The sequence below is a fragment of the Onychomys torridus genome, chromosome 21 (assembly GCF_903995425.1).
Source record: "Onychomys torridus chromosome 21, mOncTor1.1, whole genome shotgun sequence".
Taxonomy (NCBI): domain Eukaryota; kingdom Metazoa; phylum Chordata; class Mammalia; order Rodentia; family Cricetidae; genus Onychomys; species Onychomys torridus.
The window spans coordinates 22,705,305-22,726,130 of record NC_050463.1 but is presented as its reverse complement, the minus strand read 5'-3'; the positions used below and the strand labels follow the sequence as shown (position 1 = coordinate 22,726,130).

General features: G+C 43.6%; 1 protein-coding gene across 1 annotated transcript in view; it reads right to left on the bottom strand.

Annotated features, from left to right (window-relative positions):
* Positions 1–20,826, bottom strand: part of Slc8a1 (solute carrier family 8 member A1) — a 310,778-nt gene that overhangs the window by 34,978 nt on the left and 254,974 nt on the right. The window contains exons 8-10 of the mRNA XM_036170508.1: positions 18,313–18,443; positions 17,707–17,773; positions 5,155–5,430 (exon numbers count right to left, since the gene is read on the bottom strand). Coding sequence (XP_036026401.1) covers positions 5,155–5,430; positions 17,707–17,773; positions 18,313–18,443 — 474 coding nt within the window. The remainder of the gene's footprint in view (positions 1–5,154; positions 5,431–17,706; positions 17,774–18,312; positions 18,444–20,826) is intronic.

Genomic DNA, 20,826 nt, shown 5'->3' with positions numbered 1-20,826 from the left:
AAAATGATGACTTTTAAAATAATGAGTATAGGATTATAAAGAGAAATCTTTACTAATTTCTGAAATTGTTTGAGACATAAAACCTACTTTCTGACTTTTACTCCAAAGGGAATAACAGCCTGGGATCAAGAGCTTGCATATAACCCCAGGATGGCATGTTTTAAAAGTGGAAAATGTCAAAACTGAGGCAAAGAGAAATGAATAATTCCAGGAAAATTGTAAGGCATATGGGAAAGAGTGTATATAGTACTTTAAATATCTGTTCAAAATGGCATTGCAGGGTGCCTAAGAACTGTATTATCAGTTCCACAAATTCCATCCATCTGAACTTTAAGTGTGGACAAATAATTTATTCTCTTAACCTGGTGGAACATGAGTCTTGGTGTTCACTCTCTTGTGGATTTGTCTTTAGGAAGTACCACCACCACTGCAACTGTAGATGTGGAACCTCAGACAATTCCGCGGTGACATTGGGATTTGCATCTCCTTGAGATAGTAATGTGACTTCTGCTACATGCAAGATATGTTAAGGCCCACCAAGAAATAAAGCAACATGGTGTGGAAAATGATAAAATACTTCTTACTTAAATATCATATAGAATATGTTAGCTCTGAGAGCTATGAAATGCTAGGAAATGAAAAACTGAAGCATAGACCATTAGTGAGTAATTTTTGTTGTAAAGATATCACAAAATAGTATGTTTTTAAGCACAGGGGAAAACAAATTGAACAAGCTCACTTTTAGGAGCAGGAGCAAGGAGGGGCAAAATATACAAACCGAAGTTACAAGGGAGCAACATCATATCACTTGAAAATGAAATCATAGGCACTGTGAATAGAGTAGACACATCTCACACCCACTTGGAGCTTTATGGTCACCTGCAAAATTTCCTCTCTTGCTCATAACTTTTTCCATTTATCATCATTTTCTGATGACCTCCAATCAATTCTACTTGAACTGCCATGTAGTATTACTGCCCATTTTTCAGGCCTGAGAGCTAAGGCATGGAGCGTCAAGACACCTCTTAGGCCCACACTGTGAATAACAGGACAGAGACCTGAACTGAAAACTCCTGGTGCACATCGGCACTGCAGAAAGAGACCATAGTGGATAGTCAATAGAGTCAGCTTCATCCCAAATTCTTTTGTGGTATTTAAGAATCTGAGGGTGTTATCATTCAAAAATGATTCAAAGCTCTCCCCCACCCCCGAAATAAGAGCTTTTGTTTGTGAATTTTTCTATATACAAACTGAAAAAAAAAAGTTCAAAGCCATCTAGAATTGTGTTTCCTTTCATGTCTTAAAACCTCCAGAGGGAAATAATTCCTACATGACATATTTCAAAGGATAAAGGGATAGTCAGAACACTAAAGGAAATAGAAAAATCTTATAGTGCCAGAGGCTAAAAGACAGCCTGGAAAATCCAGGCTTTGGAAATGCTCTGGTCTGTAGTGAGCAGCTGGCAGCGGGAAGCTTGAGGGGACAGTGGGCAAGCATCAGGTAAAGACTGGCTGATGTACTGCAGAAAGACCCAGGCCAGGTTTTGGGGGTGGGGGTGGGGCAAAAATACTCACAACTGCTCAATCCCTAAGAGGTTTCCTTGTAACATCAGAAGACTGTTTTCTTCTATCTGAATCCAAATGTAAACAAGAGGGAAAGAAAAGCCTGTATCTAGAATCCAGGCTATGAAGCCGACTGTGTTGGCTCCACAGACTGGATTTATCAGAGTAAATTGCTGTGAGTGAAATGTCCAATCAGAGGAGGCCTCTCTGTTTCAACAGGCTGATAGCCAAGTGTTTTTGCTCCCGTGTCGTTGTTGAATCTTGAGTTTCCTTTTCTATAGAAACAGAGGGACATGATCTAGTTTTGAACTAAGGGGGACAACGGAGTATACCTAAACATTTAAAAGTAGTGGTCTGAGTTCCGGGTCTTTGGAGCAGGAATCATAGAAAAGAAGAAGCAGAGGCAGAAATTTGTCTTGTTGCTCGACACAGTTCCCCCTACACACAAAAGTGTGAATGAGAAAGAGACATCTCTCCTCTGAGGTCCTCTGTGCCTTTCGGCTTTGCCCTTGGCCCTCTTTACAGCAATGGCTTTCTCAGATACACTCTGTCCCTCAGGAACCAGCCACACTCTGAAATACTCTGTATTTGTCTTCCTCCATAGTCAGAGATACTTAGCAGTCTCTAGAGAGCTTTAGGAAGAGTCTGACTGAGTCAATTAACGATAATGAGTAAATGACTGGTGTGTGTGTGTGTGTGTGTGTGTGTGTGTGTGTTAGATAATAATGATGTCCAAGAACAAAACCAAGAGGCCACTGAGATGCATTAGTGGGTAAATGAATAAATGAAGCCACCGAGACTGATGACCTAAGATTGATCCTTGGGACCCACATCACGAAAGGAGAAAACGGACTTCCACATTTTGTCTACACACACACACACACACACACACACACACACACACAGAGAGAGAGAGAGAGAGAGAGAGAGAGAGAGAGAGAGAGAGAGAGAGAGAGAGAGAGAGAAGGAATGAATAAAACTGTAGTGCAAGAAAAAGAACTTCAACTTCAGTTGAAGTCAAGGGGAAGAGTGTTTCACAGCCAGTGAAATTCTGAGATAGCAATTAATTCAGTTGTGGAGAACAGAAACAGGGGAGCAAGCCCAAAGAGCAGTGGGCAAAGGGAACCGAGGGGCATGCCATGGAATGGCCAGATGATGCCATTCTGTAAGGGAGACTGATGCCTCTGAGCTTTATCCTAAGTGAGACCATAAGCAGTGCTTTGGTCTGCTTTGCTTCCTCAAAAGATCCCCTGTAGAAACAGAGAGACAAGTAGGAGGCTGCTTGCAGGGTCTGAATAAGGAACAGTTGTAAGACGGAAGTGGGGGGCAAGTTATGTGGACCCATTAATTACACGTTAGATGGAAGGCATGCTGCAGTTGAAGTTGAAGGAATCAAGGCCTCCTGGGTGGGCGATGATATTGTTATTTTCTGAAAAGGTCAAGCCTGGAGAGAACGTGTTTGATGGAAGAACTGAAGTCATTGGGCTGCTGAAATTGTCACCTCTGGATATGACAGTGAGCAGCAAATCACACATCACATTTCAGACACGGAAGTAGGGAAGGTCAATGCTATGTCTCAGCTCAGGGGTAAGCAGGGGCTGATACTGTGCATCTGGCAAGCACTGGTATATAGATGGCTTGCATGTCATGAAGACTGTTCCCATGGAATTGTGGGAAAAGAAGGGACAGGGCTGGGAACCAAGCTGTGGCTCATTCCATCAGTCCAAGGTTAGAAGACACTATCTGGAAGCCTCTTCCTGTACCTCAAAAGGTGACTGAGAAAAGGGGCCTTGCTCTACAGACAGGTATAGTTTTTTCAAGAACTAGGAAGAGCGAGGACTCTTATGAGTGGCCTCCCCACCTCCCCCAGTATGCAAATGAGCTCTTGGCATGTGCTGGTCTGATGAGAGAAGAGTTCTGTCACCCTCCAAAGTCACAAACATCCCCCCATAGATTTGGAATAATATGGTAAAAGGTATTTTTAATGAGTCATGTGCATTCAATCCTGCCCCGAGGCTGGAAGAATAGCATGGGGAAGCTGCCAGTTGCTATCTGGTCATCACGGAGTCTACATATCAGAGTCTTCAGCAGAAAGAGAAATCAGTTCATCAGTCTGTAGGCAGTAGCCCTTGTACTTTAGAAGTGTCAAGACCTCAGCTGGGGCTTTCGGCCGGTGCTGACTAAGAGCAGGCTGAAGTGAAGAGCGTTCATTTTACTTTTTGTCTTAATTTTGTCCACTTATAAAAATCAAGTGTTGTGTCCCAGAAACAATGGCATCACTTCCCTTTTCTTTTTAGGTGTCTGGGATACAATAACACAGATGTCAGGATCAGTAGGATGAATAAAGCCACATGGTGTATTCATTTAGCATCTTTAATTTGCATAGCTTTTTGAGGTGTGAGGGTTTCCACATGCACACACACACACGCACACACACATATACGTATGTGTACAGACACACATATACATTATGAAATTTCCTGTAAATATCTTATTTAGGGAGCACAATGTACAGTTAATATTATAATAAAAAATCACAGAAGACTTCCCCACACCACAGCAAAGAAGGCTGCAGCCCAGTGGGAAGCATTTCTGGCAGAGCAGAAAAGCCATCGAAACAACTAATGGTTTTGTTGTATTCTCCTAATAAGAAGTCAATTGCTATGCTCCATTTATTTATTTATTTATTTATTTATTTATTTATTTATTTATTTATTTATTTATTTATTTATTTTTGGTATATAGTATGGTTAAAGTTTATCAAAGTCACAGGTAAGCCAGAGGTGATATGGTCCTCTCTCTCTTTTGACTGCTGGCTGGTCTCAGAACTTGGAGTTTGTCTGTCATATGACTGAGCCCGCAATCAAGGGGCTGTCTCAAGCTCCATGTCTTATACCACCAGGATGGGGGAATTTGAGAAGGGGCAAGTCCTGGCCCATGAGAAGAGAAGACTGGAATTCCTCACGGTCAGGAGACTCACATAACCGCCACATTATCCTATCACTCTAGCCACAGAGCAGAGCATCACTCATGCCCCATCAGGGAAGCTCCTTGCGGAGGATGGAGATTAACAAAGAGATTCACAACTGGACAATGTGAAGTGAGTGGGTGAGAGACGTTGGAGTGCTCAGCAGCACTAAGTGGGCATATTGATCAAATCTTTCCTTTGAAGGCTTCGGGACCTAAGTAGAGGAGGAGGTGGAAAGATTGTCAGAGCCAGAGGTGCCGAATGATGACAAGGAAACAGGATCTTCCGGACAGAAGTGTACTGCTACAGGATGTGAACTCACCGAGACTGCGGCAGCACACTTACAAGACCTGCACAGGTTCAAACCTGCCCAGGACACAATCCCAGCACTGAAAAGGGAAGGGGACAAAAAGTTGCACCCCTAACCAAGGAGCTATTTGGAATTGATACCTGCTGGGGAAGGGAAAATCAGTTTTTTTCTAATGGAGTGTGACTGGGTGTATCATCCACACTCCAGGCCATGCCCCATGCCCAGGAGTAGCTTGTCAACACAGCGTGAACTCAATGGTGTTTTTTTGTATGTGTGCTTTTCTGTTTGGGAGCGTTGCGTAAATCATCCTTTACCTGGCACTGAGGTTCCAAGGGCGACAAACACCACCGCAGTCACGGAATCTTTCAGACCAATGGTGCAGCCAAAGTGGGAAGCCAGATCTCCAATGAAGGCTGTCAGGAGGCCAATCATGAGGATGGAGACGATGAAGCAGGCCCAGCCATTCCAGTATTCTGTCGGGGGGACGAAGGCAAACAGCACCTTCCAGAACACTGTGAGGAAGTGCATCACGTAATCAAAACAGGAGGGCAGCTTCTCCTCCCCGCAATCATCGTCATCATCATCTTCCCCTAGAAAAGAAAACAAAGCACATTTCATTAAGACCCAGCTACTGGGGACTTCTTCTGTTCCCCACATCTCCTTCTAGACTGTTGGCATGCTCCTCTGAGGGTCAGGAGGCCAGCAGAGGTCAACAAAGCTTAGGGCTTTCTAAAAGTCAACCACCATGAACCAGTTATTATTAGTCATGGTACTTAGGAACTCCTTCACTGCGGCTCGGTGGTCAGGGGCAAAACGCTCACACGCAATCAATACACCCTTCCTACATGCTGCTTACATTACGTCCCAGTGGGATTTTCCATCAGAGTTATGAAGAAGATTCCTTGTCCAGAGTTGGAAAGCCGAGAGAAAAGCCCCTCTGGAAGCTCGGACAGAGTTCTACTAGGGTTCCTCTCTTTCAGCTTAAAGTCTAACTGGAGATTGATAGTTGTGCGATGTCTGCAGCGTGGTATTCAGTCAGGGCCCCTAAGCACAGCAATGGGCCTTTTCTGCCACTCTGGATTTACCTCTTTTAACTATTTCAAACTTTGTCTTAGCCTAGTATACTATCTGCATTTTTAAACCATCGTCCCCTCCTCTGGCTTTAGAGCTAAAAGCGCGCCCCATATTCTTCTTCCTCCATCATTCTCCTCCACTCACCCGTTAGTTAAAATGCCTCACACCCCTCTTCAGAGCTGCCATGGCTGCAGATACTTCTAACTTTGGATGAATGGTTCTCGGTGTGCTCCCTGAGCAGCAGCATGGCAGAACGTACTAGAAATGCAAATTCTCAATTCCACTGAATGTGACAAGAAATCTGGGCTTGCATAAACCCTCCTTGTGATTTGATGGCACGTTCAACTTTGCCATCAAATCTGCTGCTTTATCTAAAACTAGGCCTGTTCGATATCTTCTCCTCTCCAGTTGACTGTGAGCCCTTTATGCATCTAGTATTTGGTACCATCTCCATCACTTAGGTGACCCAGCACTTATTAACTAAAGGAATGCATGCATGAATTTCTACTGATTTTACATCACTATGTAATTACATTATATATATATATATATATATATATATATATATATATATATATATATATATATATATACACACACACACACACACATACACACACACACACACACACACACACACACACACATATATATATATATATATATATATATATATATATATATAATGTAGATCACAAGTTAAATCACACTTGAACACACATAGAAAGGTAGGTGGATTGCTAGCTAAAAAGACCAGAAAGTTAATAAAAATGACCTAAGGCATATTTCATTAATAGGTGATATAAGATTAGTGTAAATGTAATTTCTATTACGGAAAAATAATCCCCATTCACATGTTTTCAAATTATGATAGTCAATGTCACTTTTCTCAAAGTGATAGAAAATACATGTTCGTGTGTTTTGTGACGATTTTTAAAAGGAACATTGAACATTTTGTTGACTTTCTCCATCACCACCCGGAATTTACTTTGTTCCAACTACAGCAGGTGGGGCTGGCGGCTCTCTACCTGACTGTAGGATACGAGAATGCCAGCGTCAAGCAAATGCCTGTGCTCTTTGTGACATGGTCCAGGGTGAAGCCATCTGGGGCAAAACCAAGTATGGAAAACCCCTTCAACACACTCTGGCTTGGAGCAGTGAGTGGGTGTCATGTCTGGGTTTGCTCCTGGCCTCACAAAACTAGAGAGGAGGTGATGGACTGCTCTTCCATGAGCTCATAGTGACAATTATTACATAGATAGTTTGATTGTAGAAAATGTAGCCTTGTCTTTGAGGTTTTGGGAGGCAGCCAATAAACTATTAGGAGGATATACAGGATCACCTTTGGGGACTGCTTAGGTAAAGAACGTGAGTCAAGCAAATTGACAGAAAACTCTGAGAGTGCAAAAACATTGTTGATCTCCCAGGTTCATGCTGTAGGAGTGAGAGCATGCTTTTAATAGCCTTGTCCGAAAGCACAAACACTTTTTTGAACAAGAGTGTCTGATATAGGCTACGTGATCCTCCTCCCTCCAAATCAATGCTCTGAAGCCCTAAGCCCCAACCCCTAGAATGCAATCTTATTTAGAGACAATGCCTCTGAATGGTAATGTGAGGCAATGCATCCAAAACACATTGGCTCTGGACATGGTGGCACAGTCCTGTTGTCCAGCATTTGAGAGGTAGAGGCAGGCACTAACTAGAGTTTGAGGGCAGCTGGGCTATACTGTGAAACCTTGCTGCATATATATATATATATATATATATATATACACATATGTGTGTGTGTGTGTGTGTGTGTGTGTGCAAGCCAAGGATTTGCTGGGAAGAACCAAACCTTGATGCACAGGAGATAAATTTCTTCTGTGTAAGCATCGATTCGTGGTAGTTTATTATGGCAGCTTTGGTCAACCAACAGCAGTTCTTTGGAATCCTCCTGGGTCAGCACTTAAATTCGAGTTACAGGTATCAATATACCACAGTATAGCCACAACTATGCACAATCACTACATGTCACTTAAAAACAAAGTAATCGCGGCATTTAGGAGATTTCCCTGCTTCCTGTGTCTTCTCTGTCCTTTCTCTCCTTGACATCCTTACTTTACTTTCACCCTACTTTTCTGCTCCAGATAAAACAGTGAAAGCTTCAGTTTTCATAGTTCATGTTAAGGTGGGAGGGAGACAAGAACCATGTTAGTTTTGTGCCTGACTTGTGTCTAACTACTGCCCCTCCTTCATCTCTCCCTCCTTCCCTCCCTCCCTCCCTCCCTCCCTCCCTCCCTTCCTTCCTTCCTTCTTTCTTTTTTTGGGGGGGGTCTTTTGGGGGTTAGTTTCTTTTTTATTAAGAATTTTTTTCATTCATTTTACACACCCAAATCAAAGATCCCCCTCTTCTCTCCTCTCGCCCCCCAGCCTCTCCCACCCACCCCCCAAGAAGGAAAGGCCTCCCTTGGGGAGATGCACCCAATAGAGGCAAGTCTAAACCCTTCCCCCTGCCTCAAGGCTGCACGAGGTGTCCCATCATAGGCAGTGGGCTCCAAAAAGCCCCTCATGCACCAGGGATGGATGCTGACTGTCAGCATGTCCACCTGTACACTCTGCTAATGCACTGTAATTTCTGGCTATATTTATTTTGTACCAGATCATTTTCTTAACTTCCATATTTCAGGGCTCTTTGTAATTTCTCAGAATATATGATGAAAATGTTTGGTAAACACTGAATTTATATCAATAATCCACAGAAGCAAAGAACATTCTGCCCCTGCAAAATTATTTGTTTCGGGAAGGATTCAGTTTCAAAGTTTAGAGATGAAACAGAAAGCAGAGAATGAAACTTTTCAAAAGAAAATGACACATCTAAATCAGGAGTGGATATTACATTTATTTTAAAGGTGGAAATAATAACACCTTCCCCAGGAGGGCTGTGCATGGGAAATAATTAGATGATTTGTGTCAGGTATCTGAAGATGCTTCAAGCTAATGATTATCATGTTGCTTATCATTATATCCTTCTTAGGTGTACAGCTGTGTTTTCCCATCACTATTTCATTACTTAGTTAATGCACTGTTTCCTAATGCTATATTCTACAAGTTTTAAAACAAAATAACATAAAGCCCAAGTGTTGTGGTACACTCCTTTACTTCTCAGGAAGCAGAGGCAGGTGGATCTCTGTGAGTTTGAGGCTTAGCTGGAGCTATATAGCAAGACCCTGTCTCAAAAACAAAATCCAAACATAGTGTGTGTATGTGTGTGTGTGTGTGTGTGTGTGTGTGTGTGAGAGAGAGAGAGAGAGAGAGAGAGAGAGAGAGAGAGAGAGAGAGAGAATACCCCGTAGCCTTCCAGCATTATAGAGAATCTTAAATGTTTTCATGCTTCAGTCTGAAATGGGAAGTCCACATTGTATCTTACAGCATTCTAAAGTAGACATGTACGTTCATCCTTTTTTCCTTGGATCTCACTGAACTTTATAAATTTTAATGATTGGCTGACAAGTCATGTAACTATTAAAAATGACTGCTGACTGCCATGCATGCTGCACAATTATTGTGTCTTGGGGAAGGACAAGAGTATTAAGGGTGTCCATCACCTGCTGGAATATCCTTAAGAGTCTATTTCTTGCAAAGGGAAATGGAACATTAGCCCTCTTCCTCCATAACTTGGGAACATCTTTTATGCCTTAGCAGGGAGTACAGCAATCTGCTGCTTCTGTCGCCTCTTGGCACAGGATTGCTTAGGGCTACAAGCTTCCTTCATGTCCCTCTTCTGAGCTAGCATGGAGATAGGCACGTTAGTGGGTTTGCCTTTATAGGCTCCCAGTTAAGTCTCTCTTATCTCAGACCCCTTCTTTTCAGCTTTATAGCTTCCACTAATGGAAAGATAAACAATCTGTGTTCCAATAATCCCTCCTGGAGCCTTATAAATGGCTTCCCTGATACGTGTTGGCCTCCATAAATATAACCATAAAAGTAGCCAAAGCATTAATAGTGCAGGCAGTACGGACGACTTCACTTCAACTATTGATGCAATAACAAGGCATTGGCACTTTCCCTGGAGCACAGAACAAGGGCATCATCAGCTCAGTGGGCTGTGGGAGCTGAGCAGGAGGCCAGCGGCCAGCTGATAACTTATCTTCTCCAGTAAACAGGTGTTTGTTGACATCCCTCCATAGACATGGGCCTCACAGAGTGCTTTGGGAACCAGCAAAAGAAGCTGCTGGGTTGCACCGCACTTGAGTAAGAAATACTCTAAACCAGTTTCTGTTTCTCATTGCTTGCTTTGGAGAGACACTTACATTTCCCAAGCATCAGAGTTTGCCAACCGCCATATCACGGTGGTGCTGCTCTGAAGACTGGCAGAGGAAAGCTCCATGTCCTTTGTGAAAACATGAACCCTTCGCAGACATGTGCTACAGCCCAGCATTGTTGCTTGCTGACAGGAAGGCATAAAATCAATCCAGACCCAGAAGTCTGATGTCAATGTATCTATGTACAGCTCAAGGGAACATTCGCCACCACCAGTTCCTCCAGCCAATTTCTTTTTTAAAACAGGAGGGAGCAGGGAGAAGGGACCTGAGGGAGTGCCTAACTAGAGACATTGACTACAAAAAAACAAAACAAAACAAAACAAAACAAAACAAAAACCAAAACCAAAAAACCCCCAAAACCAAAAAACCTTTCCCATACTGATCTTCTATTTAAGGTGGGTATCATTATTCTTATCCTGTATAGAAAGACTCTCAAACTTTGGTAATTTTTATTTTTTTTCAATAATCATTCAGTGGGTAAGCTGGGTAAGTATCTAAGTTGTAATTTGATCTAACTGCCTGAAGGAACATATTTCTACATGATGCCCTATTGAAGCAAGTAGGTTTAGCATTGTTCACATACTGATTCTACCCTTCCATTGCCCAGTACCAGGTACATACAATGCTGTACCTTCTATGAATACAAAAATATTGGCACACAAAACCAGTCACATTTGAATTCTAGAATTTGGAGACATAGGTTTTATTCACTGAGTCAGATGTATGCTGTTCCTTATGTCTCTGGGGACTATGCACACAAGGACCCAAGCAAAGAGGCCATTGTAGTTGTGACCATTCTGGAATCTCTGCATTGAAAAATGCCAAGTTCTTACTCATGTTTCTAGTGAACAAAGGTCAGCTTTCCAATTCAGAACACCTAGACCTGCATCTAACTGCCCATTCTAGAGCCTGGGAAACTGCCTGAATGTGGAAGGCAGATTGGGAGACACAGACTGCTGTTCGCTGGGTCAGTGTTAGATCATCCTAGCCCTTCTCAGGTATCCACTGAGCTTGCTGTTCTACCATTCCAGAAGCCTCTCTTCTTTTACAACTTATTGTATAGAATCGAGCTAAGTGATCCTATCCTGTTCTATGTTGATTTCCCATTGCCTGCAAAGGTTTAGACAGAATCTTGAAATGGAAAAGGCAAAGGAAAACATAGCCATCAGCCAGTCAGTTAATTCAGCTTTTCTCTTATTCAGAGAGGGAGACAACAGTAACAACAGTAGCAACAGCAAACATAGCAGCAACAACCCAAGATCTGTAATTCACCGAGCCAATTTCTATTTCCTTGCTCTTGTGAACCTGGGCACGCATCTGTGTTCAGTACATAAAGTTTGAGTTACGTTCAGTAGCATTTTACTGTCTTGTCCTTACTATGACTTAAATGTTTTTATTCCTTTCCCCTTTTACATACTTGTAAGTTATTTTTATTATGAATCATCACCACTTCCCGGTCTTAATGGTTTCTATGTATCGTAAGCTCAGTGACCCACCCAAAAGCAAGTCCTGAAGATTCACCTCTTGTTCTAAGTCTGGACAATAATCAGCATTCTCCATTGCTTGCTCAGCGAGAACACTACTACATTCTTGGAAGGAAAGAGACATTGTTGAAGTTTTCCTCTACTTAGAAAGATACTTTCCTGTCAGGAATATCTTAAAACTCACTTTGCATATTTTCAGATATGCGAGCTGCCAAAGCACAGGAGAAACTATAGCCATTTGCTTCTGTCCTCTGAAATGAATGTGCTGGGTAAAAGCTGAACCCAAAGTTGGCCAAGTTCAACCTGCTGGTTAATGTGAATCTCGCTATAATCGTTCTTCTAAAATGACCACTGGTGCCACACCCGGGAGATTTGGGCAACCAGAGGGTTTACTGTTTCACATTCTGGGTTTGGTGGTTCTAGTAGGGAGCTCAGGTTGCTGGGTCTCATTTCTTCGGGTCCCACCCCCTGGGCAACAGCCACTATCTAACGTCACCCAGGTGATGGGCTCCATGCGTTTGGGATGGATATAGTTATGTCACTTTCAGGCTGAGGTCCATGCTCCTTTGTCAGGCTGGTCCTATTCCTCTGAGGGTCCTCTTTGTGAGCCATTACTTATTACTTAAAATATGATGCTTGGAACAAAACCCATCTCCATCGCTAACTGAACACATCTCCACTTAACCTGGCTGCAACGGGGGGATCTTTTACTTTTCTCATATGGGGTATTATACTTTGATTAATATATTCTTGAAGCCTCTGGTAGCTGCATCATATAGTGTGAGCTTACTTATACCTTTACTCAACAATAACTCAGTGCTCAAAGCCATGCGAGGCCATGCGGTCAATACTATGACTGGTTTCTGGGGACCATTCCTATCTATTGTTCTTAGGCTCTTTAAGAGAAGTGATTACCTCTTGTTTCCTTCCTCCTCCTCCTCCTCCTCCTCCTCCTCCTCCTCCTCCTCCTCCTCCTCCTCCTCCTCCTCCTCCTCCTCCTCCTCCTTCAGTCTATGTAGAACTTTCTCATAAGACAATTCTGTGTCTTGATAACACGCCGTTTTTCTTTTCCTCCTTAGAACTCACCCCCTTGTATTGTAGCACTACTCAGAATAGCTACATTGTAGCATTCACCTACGTGTCCAAGAAACGAGGAATGGATGGAGAAATGTGGTATCTTATTAATGGAAAACTTTAGCCATAAAGAAGGAATAACTTATGTCACTGACAGGAAACTACAGCTTAAGATGGTCACAGTAAAGAAATTAAGGCTTTAGGAAGGCAAAAGTGGTATGTTTTCTCATGTTGGTGGCTCTAGATTTTATATGGATGCATAAAATCATGTATGTCATTATATAGATGCAGAAAACCAAATATGAAATGAAAGTGGAAGTGAAACTTTCTAGAGCAACAAAGGGAGCTAACAGGGGTAAGGAGGAGTGAGACCCTGGATGATGGGTGCTATGAGGGATGGACATGATGTATACTTGTATGAAAACTTAAGTAATTACAAATGAACTGAAAATAGACTTGTTCTCTGGAAGCTTCTTAAAATACATTTGAATTTTGAAAAAAAAAAAATTGTGTCCCTTAAAGTGGATTGTGCTTCCTGGGATGAGTATGAGCTTGGCTATTGGCCACTTTCCTTATAGCCTGAGCCCCGTGGAGCCAAAGGCCTGAGAGAGATTCAAGTGTTACAATTGAGTGGTATTTTTTTTTTTTTTCACTAGCTAATGGGATTGGAATTAGCATGGGGACACTGGTCCTGGGATTTGTGGTTACTGGACACTGGCATGCACAGTAATGTCCAGTCACTTCTGGGACACAGTTCTCTGCAGTTTGCATCCTACTTTTATCAGTGAAGACACTGGGTCCCAATATCATTCATTGTCCAACCAATTTGAGTTGACGGTTGTTATAGTCTTTATAGCTTGGACTACTGGCCTAATCGTCGGTGAAGATACTACATAGGCCTTCCTGATAAATTTCACCAGTTACTTCTAGGCCACAGACAGTTGTGGGGGCATTCTTCTCTATAAGACAAGTGTTTATTATTAGGGATCCAAGGCTCAGGTCATCTGTGACAATATTAGAAAGGGACCCCAACCAGTAACCCACTTTCAGTGTGTGAGTCTCAACCTTGTTTGAGATATACGAACCTCTGGCAGAGGCTTTCCAGGAAGATCATCCTTAGGCTTTTCCAGCTCTAGTTACGGTGGTTAACACAGCTCAAGAAATGTTTCACGGGGCACAAATATTTCTCAGCACTACAGCCACTGTCAAATGAAAGACGGGTCCACTAAGGCATTCCAGCTCTCTCTGAGTCGGATTATTAACAAAATGAAACTGTTAGGAGGGAGATTGTTGGGTGCCTCTCACCCCACTTCTCCTACATAATTAGAGCTTGACATTATCTATCATGCACGTTTTTTGCCTCGAGCTCTCCTCCCCACTACATCAGAGCAAGAATCTTGAAACTCAATGTTCTCTAATCATCAATTAATTGCAGGATAGAAAGGATTCCAGGCTCCAGCAATAGAAACACATTTCCTGCAGGCTTGAGCAACCTAAGAAACCTTTGGCAAATGGAACCTACACACAGCAAATACAGACACCTGCTACTTTTGATGGTTTAGTTAAAGTAGGTAGTAGTTGGGCACACCAGATTCTAGGGGTGACCTGGGGGTTCTCTTAGCACTTTGTAAATAGCAGCAGCTGTGTCTACATCAACCTCCTGGAGGTGGGGATGCTGAGATTGGAGGAGCTGTTGGGGCAGCCATGAGCCTGTTATTTTCAACAGACATACTGATGTTTTATCTCAGGAAGATGTTCAAGTTTACATAAAGGGTAGCTAAGTACCCAAGTCTCCCCTCATGCAGGGGAGCATGAAGGATACCTGGAGCCACTTAAGATGTGATTGTAGTGATGCTGTGGGTGCCAGCTCCCTCCCTGGACACTTATTCCATGCATATCAATAAATGCACACACCTCACCCTCCTCATTCACATTCCCAGGAACCTGACAAGACCATATTAATGAACAAAACCAAAGCTCTAAAGATGCAAATGACTTCCTTACAAGCTCTGAAATTCTGCTCCCTCACTACCCTGACTAACTAAATCCATTATGTCCACGGGGGAAAATAAGCTCTGTCCTTTGTGCAGCAAAAATTCATTCGGGTACAATCCAATCTCATTGGTTTTGTTTTTGGAGGAAGGTACAATTGAGAAATATCTGTCTCCTTTAAGCCTCTATGTGATTTATAAAATGCTGAATTAGTCTTTGGGAGAATGGCTGGCTCCACTTTATACTTAAGAATTCATCTTTGCTATGATAGTCAGGTCAATGGTTTATATCAGCTTTGCTGGGGGAATAGGATTCTCTTTTACTTTGGTTCAAACACCTTTCTCCTCTGGCCACCAAGCAGGAAGAACTCCTTGTCCTTCTGTGGTGGTAACAACCTTCCTAGGACCATTTTCCTGATCTCAGGGCCACCTGCATGGACTGTTTGGATTCTGGAGTTACATGAGTCTATTGTTGACAAAGTGATGGTGTGAGTGAGCACCCAAGATTCTAATCATGGCCTCCTCAGTTTACACAATACAAAGTGATTGCAATTGCTCAGGGCATCTTTCATCTGCACGTTCCTATTCCTTCTCTCTCTTGTGATTTTCAATGAGATCTACATAAATGGGACCCACGGCTGAAAACAAGGCTCTGCCCATGATTGGCATGGGTAACTCACAAAGTTCCTTTGTACCTCTTTTCCTCCTTTAGATAAATGGGAAAAGGAACAACTAGCTATTTCTTTTGTGATGAGATTTTTAAAAATGTAAATGTGTGTGTGTGCATGTGTGTGTGTGTGTGTGTGTGTGTGTGTGAGAGAGAGAGAGAGAGAGAGAGAGAGACAGAGACAGAGAGACAGAGAGACAGAGAGAGACAGAGACAGAGAGAGAAGAGAGAGACAGAGAGAGAGAGAGAGAGAGAGAGAGAGAGAGAGAGAGAGAATCTGGCTAGTTGAGAAACCCCTAAGATGAGGTGCCCTGTGAGCTCAGAGAAATAGCCATGTAAAGAGTAAAGGCATTTCATGCAGAGGCAAAGGATGGGTCCGTGCATAGAGTGAGAAATGGCTAACAGGCATGGTGCTCTGCAAGGCGTAAGCCAGGCAAAGTGGACTGGTAGTTTCAGAATCAGAAACCTTGGCTCGGGGTAAGAACCCCACATCTGTGTCCCCATGTGGTTGGGTGTGCTGGCGGTGGTCCTGCCCAGGGCTGCTGTGGAGCAGTGGGAACAGGAAACAGCTACTCACCACATCAAGGTTTCCCACTCATTCCTGCTGCTAACAATCTGGGGCCCGGGGAAGTTCTAATCTTGGCTCCGCCTAGTCTTGAGGTATCACATCACTGGGAATCCCACAGGTAGAATGTCTGGCTGACTGGCGAAGGCAGCAGCCCAGAGCTCCAACAGGAAAATGAGGCACTGCTCTATGAGGGTAGCAAGAGCAAGAGTTCGAAAGCTGCCTCTGTGCTGCCTTGGAGGAGACTCTCTCTCTCTGGTCACAATCTTGATTAAAGAGCAGAAAACTGGAATAGATTATTAATAGGCTGCTGTCCAGTGCTTTGCCATGATTTGGGCCTAAGATGTTTTAACAGGAAAAAGGACACAACACTCTGCCAGAAATGATCCAACAAGGACAAGGAAGGAAATATGTACTGGATGGGGAGTGTGTGCCAAAGTCGATTTGGGCAAGTGGCTTTTCACTGTAGGATTTTGCATGACAAGATTCTCATCAAGAGGGCATGCTGTGAACAGCAAGAATTAGTGCTGTAGCTGGCCTTTGCCCCCTATAGGGTGAGTGTGTGTGTGTGTGTGTGTGTGTGTGTGTGTGTGTGTGTGTGTGTAGGGGGAAGGCTGTAAACACTCAGGGGGTATGTTTATTCTGTTTTCCAGTTCTTCGGGTGAGACTGAAATGCTTCCCCCTTTGAAACACTATCCAAAGGCTCCCATCTAGGGATGAAAAGGTCCCCTGCGTCTCGAGCACTGATGGGCATGCAACAGCTAAATCTGTCTTCACATGGCAGCAGCCAATGCCAACAAAAGAGTTACTGGATCCAGAGATGGAGCATTGTTGGCAGAGCTGAGCCAGCGCCTCTCCAGACAAAAGCTGCATTAGAGACATGACTTCAGGCTTCTGAAGGAAGGAGAGAGCGCTGACTCATTCCGGAGCCCTTCAGTACAGTGTTTTCCTCGGGATTTTGAGAGAGATTATATATTAAAATGTACTAATTTTAACCAGAGGGGCAGAGTCAAAATTTTTCCTAGGGCTAAAAGTTGTACCTGTGCAGTTCGGTTCCTTGGTGTATGTGACAAAGAAGAGTGAATCACAATGGATTGAAGTTCGGGCGACACTCTCTCTATTCACCTGGAGAGTTCTTAAACTGTTAGTGGCATTCAAGATGAAATGAACACCTCACCCTTGACAGTGGGCATTAGTAAAGCCATCATCTTAGCATGGCGGTGGGGAGTCAGAGTGGGGGAATGACACACGCCATCTAGCCCATGCTTTTCTAGAGCTTTGAACAAGCTCTCAAGTTACATTCTAGAAAAACACAATCCCTAAATGAAGAAGGTCAAAGGTGGTATTACTGCACGTGAGAAGTGTGCCCCCAAGATGCCCTGTAGGCATTAAGGTTAACAATGACTGTGTTTGTAAACTTGAGGATGCGCTTCAAAGTTATTCTAGAAAAAAATAACTCAGACAAGTAGACTTACATAAAGAACTGGAGACGAGGGGGGCTTTACAGTTCTAGATTGTGGCTGACCAGAGAGGGCTTTGTTTGATCCAAGATTTTTTTTTGGATGAAAAAAGTTATCTAACCCAGTACTTTCTAAAGCTGCTACCATTGCTCTATCCATGGCCCATGCATGGGAGGGCAAGCCTGGGTGTCCTGTCCTCTGAGGTAGAGAAGACACATTCTCTCTAAGAAATGTGGGAGTGAATCACCTCCAGAAACGGCAGCCCCCTGCTGTGGCAGGTGACGCAGAACCCTTGGATTCCCACTGAAGAAAAGCTGCAGGAGGAAAAGGGAAAGCAGGATGCACAGGGATGCTGAGTGACGGAGCGGGCTGTAGAAAACGGCAGGCTGAGATTCATGGGAGATTGCATGAACTTATGCATGCTCCCTTCCTGTGCTTGGTGAGCCCGGCTCAAGGCTCTGCCGTGCTAAACTCTGACAGTGGGATCAGTCCTGAAATCTTCATTCCACTGTTTACCCTTCTTCCTATGGGTTTTTCTAGTGCACAAGAATTGCTGAAGGTCTACTTTTCGTAGTCTCCTTTCGGACAAAGCCCTTCCTTCAAAGGGGGCAGTTCTGACTCTGTCATGCTCCCTGTCGCCTGCTGGACCCTGGCTCTGACGCTGTTTACTGTACAGGATTTCTTGGTTCTCTACTAACTCCCCAGTTTCAAATTGAATCTGACAGCCTTTTAGTGAATGAGCCTGTACGTGAAATCACATTTTCCAGTGTCTCCGGGAGGCTCTTGCCAGCACAGACCACACCGAACCACCTTGAGCAAGCTGATGGGGCCTGCAGGGTGTTGACAGACGTACCTTGAATTCATAAGACTCCTCAATGATCACTTCCAGCCTGGTGTGCTCTCCCAGGATGGGGCGCCCCATTTCGGCAATGCGCCTCTCCTCTTCCTCTTTGCTAGTCAGTGGCTGCTTGTCATCATATTCGTCTGAGAAAGGGAAGGCAACAGTGTGAACAGTGTGCTCCTTTACTTTTGCAAGTCCCAGACCAAGCAGACAGAAAGGGTGCCCCAAGGACCAACTCAAAGTCTCTCAAGTGAGATAGAGGCTGAGGGGAGGAGGGGACAGAGCTTGGTCGGCGGGGCAATGCCACACTGAAGCTGCAGATGATTGAAATCTAGTACCGTCTCACGTCATGTGAAAGCACTGATCGGGAAAAGCTGTGTTCAGGGCACATCACCGAGAAAGACCCTGCTGCACATTGTCTGGGCTGAGGGAAACCACCCAGCTGTTCTCTGTGAAGCTGGCCAGTTTGGCGGTCTGTGCACATTTTTTTTTTTTCCAGCACGTGACCAAAGGGAAATGCAATTATAAGTCTTAAAGTAACCCTGAGGGATGTGAGAGTTTGGTCTTTTCCTTTCCACTTTCTAGAGGCGTCAGAAAATGCCTCAGGGCCAAAGAGACACGGGAGGGAAATTCTGATCTCAGCTTTACGCTGGCCAAGAGTCCCTGTCACAGGTTCAGCTCCAAAACATCCATTTTATGTTTCTTTGAGATGGCTGGGCCCCAGTGCGTCCTCTCTGGCGCAAAGGCGAAATGTATTAGGAAAGCCTTGACCATGTTAATCTTAAAGCAAACAGAGAGGGCGAGGGTGAGGCCTTTAGGGAGCTAATATTCAGTATGTGAGCATGATTACTTCCAGAACCATCAAGTAGCTCTCATTCTAGGAGAGGTGGGGGTTAGAGGGTGCTCAGAAAAGTCTATCGATGAGGAAGAGCTCACACTTGTCTCTCTCCGCATGGAGGTCGTTGGGATAAATCCCAGACTGAAAAGGCCAAACATATGCAGAGGGCAAACACACTTGTCCTGTAATCACCCTTGTCCTTCAGGTCCAGGATGCTGGAAAATGATAGGCTACTTCCTCAGAGGCAAGCAAAGCACTCATATCCAGGGAGGCAGTGATGTTGCTATGGAAAAACCTCTGCTCAGAGGCCCTCACCTCCAGGATATCTGGGCAATTGCCTGTAAGTGAAGTCTGCTGTCTGAGTCATCCAGACTGGGAAGGGCTGACCTTTGTGTTCAGGCTGCCTGACCTGCCTTTTGCATTTAGACTGATAGCAGCTTTAGCAGGGGTTTGTACTTTCTATTTCCTGCACAGAGTAGGTTCCCCTCTGCTCTGAGACCCTGCCGTAGTTGGTTCTAATTATTGATCTAGCAATTGTTTCAAGGGATGGTTTTTGTTGGCTAGCAGGCTACTGTGAGGACTAGTGTTGGGGATAGAGGTGCTGGAAGCATGGCTAGCACCTTTGATTTCATGTGTCAGGAGTCATGGAAGGCAGAAGCAGAATGTAGCTGCTGACACAGTCTTGAGCATGCATTTACTAACATATTCTAAAAATAATGTATTTTCAGTCCCTCGTGGTCTATAATCCCACCAAATCAAAGGAAAATGACAATGGGTTATTTGGCCTGTTGAGAAGCTGTTGAACACAAGCAAAGGCAAAGCAGAGAGAAAAGAGGATTAATTTTAACTGTAAGAGTGGTAAGGTATTTTAGACAAGGACTGGGAAATTATAAATCAAGGAGAGCCAAGGGTTAGTTAGAGTCCCCAAGATTGTCTTTCTGAAATCATGTGTTCTAGTCAAGGGGGTGGGGAGACAGACATGTGTGAAGTCCCTTTGCCTATTGTTCAAATTAATTATAGCTTGGTTCTCACTGCTTTCTGATCTTTGGGCCAATGACAATGTCACTGGTAGTTGAGGCTGATTTTATTTGTGTCTTTGTCCAAATCTCTGACATACACTGAATAATAATGACTTCCCTCAAGAGAAATATTGCCACTTAGGTACCTATTTGAAATGCAAAGCTATGTGTGGGAGAATATTTATTGGGGCCATCATTTCTATGATTTACTTACAAACGATAAGTTATTTTGAATGGGACTCAAGGCAATTTAGGTAGAAAATAACATAGCAGTTAGGGAGGAAATGTAATGTCCTGGGATTGTTCGGGAAAGCATCTCACAGAATGAAATGGATCCAGAACATGGTGTCAAACACATGGACATGTCAGAAAATGAAATGGGATCATCCCATGGGTGAAAAGTTACCCCCAGGAATCCTTCAGTCTTTTTGGTCAGCAGTAAGTACACAGTTTGACGCACCCGGGGTCTACAACTGCTTCTTAACATTTGGCTTTCTTTCATTTAAAATAAAGTAGTTTACAGGCAGAGAATGTTTGCTAGCCAGAATTCAGTGACATTCTTTTCACTGTAAAAAACAATTGTTACCTTATTTTCTACTTATGACAAAATCTTACTAGTTTTTCTTTTAATAAGTAAAAGACAAGGTAATTTAGAAAAAAAAATCAAAG